Below are 3,866 nucleotides of genomic sequence, written 5' to 3' on the forward strand. Positions count from 1 at the left end.
TTTGAAAACTTCTGCATGCCAAAGCCACCTTAGCAGACCATAATTTATTCCTCCCAGCAGAAAAAAATCATCTCTAAAGTGTTTACCCGTCCACGGTTAACTTTGCAGACGAACGTGGGGAACGAATGGTTTCCTGCACAGATGTTTATATAGATAAAGTCTACGTTAGAGGACGTAAACTGGGCCTGAAAATTGAAAATCGCGAGTTGAGGTCCAACCTGCTTCCTTTGGCACATAAACAAGACCGAAACGCGACGTCCAAAAAAGGTCTTGATTATTTCCAAGTTCTCAGATTTACGGCCTTTGGGCAAGGCACATGAACTTAAAGTACCATAGCTTTAAAGCAGAGATAAAAAGCTTTCTCTGTAGAACTTTGAAAGCCACCATTGTGTAACGCTTTAGAGTAAGTTTATAAGCTTGCGTTGTAAGCTTAAAGTTGACGGAACGCGACAAAGCGCTTTCAAGGATTCACTGAGCACACGAAACTCATTCAGGAGGCAAATTAGCCAACAAGTGTAAGAAAGCCAGGCCTTCGCTTAATGTAAATAATTTGCTTAATGTTTAATAACACCCATCGCTAAAGGAAAAATCATATCCCCCACTGAATGACTTAACTCGAAAGAGACATGTATTTTTCTTTTAAACCTTGTAAATATATTTCAAACATTCATTTTTAACAAACATTACAAAATAATCCTCCAACAACAGATCCTGTCCAGTAAACAATCAAATGTATATTCCATATTGAAGACACAAGCAAAATGGCATTGTACTGTAACAACACCCTTGCCGAATGCTCTAAATACCTGTATACATTTCATGAAGCCATTTAGCCGGACCGCTACTCAGCCGTACAGTACGTTGTTGTGGCGGGGAAGATGTCTTTTATCTTTAGTCATGTCTTTTTATACTGTAATATCCTTAATATCATATATTATTGATAAGCTACACATTACGAGGTAACATTACATATCTTCCCAGTCTAACAATTGCAGCATAAAGATAGCACAATAATCAGCGTAATCCGTACCGAACCGTATTACTTTATAAAATATGAATTGCTTCAACAACAAAAAAGTGATTGTACCATTTTGCTACGGGGTTTTTTCCTAATGCGAATGTAATAGCCTATCCTATATCAAGCATTTCACGATCTTTTCTTTAAATTGTTGTAAATTCTTATAAAAAAATGTAACAATCTCTCTGTTGTAAAATAATGTGATGATATGGAGTTAGATTAAGTATAACAAAAAACTGATATCAAAAAGGGGGACTTACAACTTCCTATGCGCGTGAAAAAAGTTTGTTTTTTTTTGTTTTCGTTGTTACACTACCTACACATTGTATATGAATATAATAATAGTCTTTTGTATATATCGTGTATATATCGTTCATGTGATTTTGTGCGTCCTGCGGTTTTGTAACAAAAAAACAGTATAACAGTAAAATACGTATAAAAAATTTACCCTGTTTGCAGGCTAGTTGGATTTTTCGATTTCTTTTGTGTGCTTGGTTTAGAGCAGGAGTCTCCAAACTTTTCAGTACTCAGGCCGCATTGGTTGAAACTACCGTAGTAGGGAGCCATTTACTCAGAGGATGGAGGCTCGTGAGGGCCGCAGTTTGGAGACCCCTGGTTTATAGGTATTAGAATGTTTCATTAACAACAATCCCGTTACACATTGTTGTGCGCTAGAACGAACACCGGTTGCATTAAGTAATTCTGATATAGCACTCGATGCATTTCCTAGAGAGGCCTGTTAGCGTATTTGACACAAGAAAAGACCGTCTATTCGGCTACGTGAAAACATAAGTCTAGTAGGTCGTTAACACAAGAAGAAAATGAATTCTACTATTTAAAATAATTCTCTTGGCCTTAAACTATACTCGACCGTGATCGAAAGCACTGTTTTACGGGTAAGTGGACAGCCAGTACAGCTAGCACAAAGCATTACATTATCACTCTGATCGTGGAAGTTTGTACATCGATTACGGCATTGACGGCGAATATTTCGTAAAAGCTCAAACCGTACGTGTATAGCAGGGCGTGCGGCATACGGTATCGTTCCGCTAATACGGGCAGCAGGAAGTGTTTGGATACGCAGGACACCACTAGACCCATGGCCCAGTAGTTGTCACTAGTACAGGACACCAGACTGAGACCGACGGCATTCAACAGCAGCACACCGGTCGCAACGTACTCACCGATGTGGCGACGGCTCAGGTCGCTGAAAACGTTGCACAGTACGTAAGCGACCAGCGCCAAGAGTAGAAAGGTATAGCCTAGACCGTGCTGAAACAGCTGCATGGAGCTGTCGGCGAAACCGTGTAGCGCCTGGTCCGGTTGCAGGTACAGCTGCGCATTGAGCGACGGCAGTGGACACACCTTAGCGAGCAAGGTGATGTGATCGTACAGTATGCGCAACATCTTTCCCGGCTGAGGATGGCTGAAACGAATGATGCCGAGCATGCTATAGGCCATCAGGCACCAGAGCATTATCCAGACGAACGGAACACCCGGCGTGGCGGTCGGACTGGGTAGATACTTTAACGACCACCCTGTTACAGCAGCCAGCACAACGTGACCTAAGCATGTGGCAATACCCGAAAATTCGCTCATGACTGCACAGTTCTAGGAATACACAAGTAAATAAATCTGCAACGGGAATGATTATAATATTAGCTTACGTATAACTAACGGGTAATAAATACTTACATACTGTTTTGTTTGCAATGTTTTTGTTGCCGGAACTGTCGCAAAACGATAGAGGCTGGTAGCATAAGCGGAAAACAGTGAATCCAATTTTGGTAACAAATCGAAATGTACGAAAAATAAAACAATTTACCGGAATGCACAAACTATCACACATCGGAACATCCAGATTGCATCTCAGTTTCAAACAGGTAGGGGTGAAATATCAACTACAGATGTTGGCGTACGCGTACGGGTCACAAAAAAACACATTCGCAAGAAGGTGCCGGAATGTTTGGGCGCTACCGCGCCATGATGAATGAAGAACGTGACCAACTCACTCTGCTTGTTTCGCACTGCAACAAGGACCAGGGAAGGAGGACAACGCTTTAACGAAGCCCACCATTAGCGTTGGATGGTAAACCGTGCGCACTGACCATAACTTCCTTGCCCCGTGGCACCAATGTTTAACGACGTAGTTACCGATCACGTCATATTTTATTCTCCATGAGGATTCATGCTAAATTCCAAGCAGCCAAACACAACACAAACGAACAGTTGTAACAAATATTCCGGTGGCATATTAATAAAAATAATAATAACGTCATGGGCTATATGTAGGAATTAATATCCCAGCCCAAAAATGCTTGCTGCGGATCTATCGTATATCCAAAACAACCCCAAGCAAACATCTTGTGCAAAAAAAAACTGACAACCAAACATTTCCCTTCAGAACCACCCTGTGTCGATTGTACCGACTGTTGTGATGACAGCTCTGCAGAGACACCTTCTGCTTCCTGCAGATACTGTCAAATAAAGCCGGTTTGAGTTTCAAAATTTCAATACGTATCAAACGAGATAAATTCCCCAAGGTTTTAAACACACTTCCAGATATTGTTGAATCAATTTCAAAGTTTTCCGCAGCTTGCCATATATCTATGGTTACTATAGTTCGTACAGTGACATAGAATGGGGGCTCATACACAATAATACATTAAAGATGGAGTATGGAGATTTTTAGGGTGTTCATATTCTTTAGATGCTTTGGCCGGTTGGTTTAAGTGTAGTTGTGATCCCTAGTCTTCACTAATGGTAGGATCCTAATTATTATTTTGCTGAGGTAAAATACGCCCCTTCAGGACCTGGTGTAATGAATGTCCCGTGCTATATCTTACAG

At 41.1% G+C, this 3,866-nt stretch overlaps 1 protein-coding gene across 2 annotated transcripts; it reads right to left on the minus strand.

The window, feature by feature from the left end:
- Positions 1-643: 643 nt before the first annotated feature.
- On the minus strand, positions 644-3,343 carry LOC128306919 (uncharacterized). Of its 2 annotated transcripts, XM_053044588.1 has the most exons (3): positions 2,844-3,343; positions 2,714-2,768; positions 644-2,653 (listed from the first exon to the last, which is right to left on the minus strand). In XM_053044588.1, exon 3 carries the CDS (start codon positions 2,615-2,617, stop codon positions 1,949-1,951), a length of 669 nt encoding a protein of 222 aa, XP_052900548.1. In that variant the 5' UTR covers positions 2,618-2,653; positions 2,714-2,768; positions 2,844-3,343; the 3' UTR covers positions 644-1,948. The 2 variants fall into 2 exon arrangements, with proteins under 2 accessions (XP_052900548.1, XP_052900547.1); XM_053044587.1 differs by lacking the exon at positions 2,714-2,768 and having other exon boundaries at positions 644-2,629.
- Positions 3,344-3,866: the final 523 nt, after the last annotated feature.

This window comes from Anopheles moucheti, chromosome X (assembly GCF_943734755.1).
Source record: "Anopheles moucheti chromosome X, idAnoMoucSN_F20_07, whole genome shotgun sequence".
Taxonomy (NCBI): domain Eukaryota; kingdom Metazoa; phylum Arthropoda; class Insecta; order Diptera; family Culicidae; genus Anopheles; species Anopheles moucheti.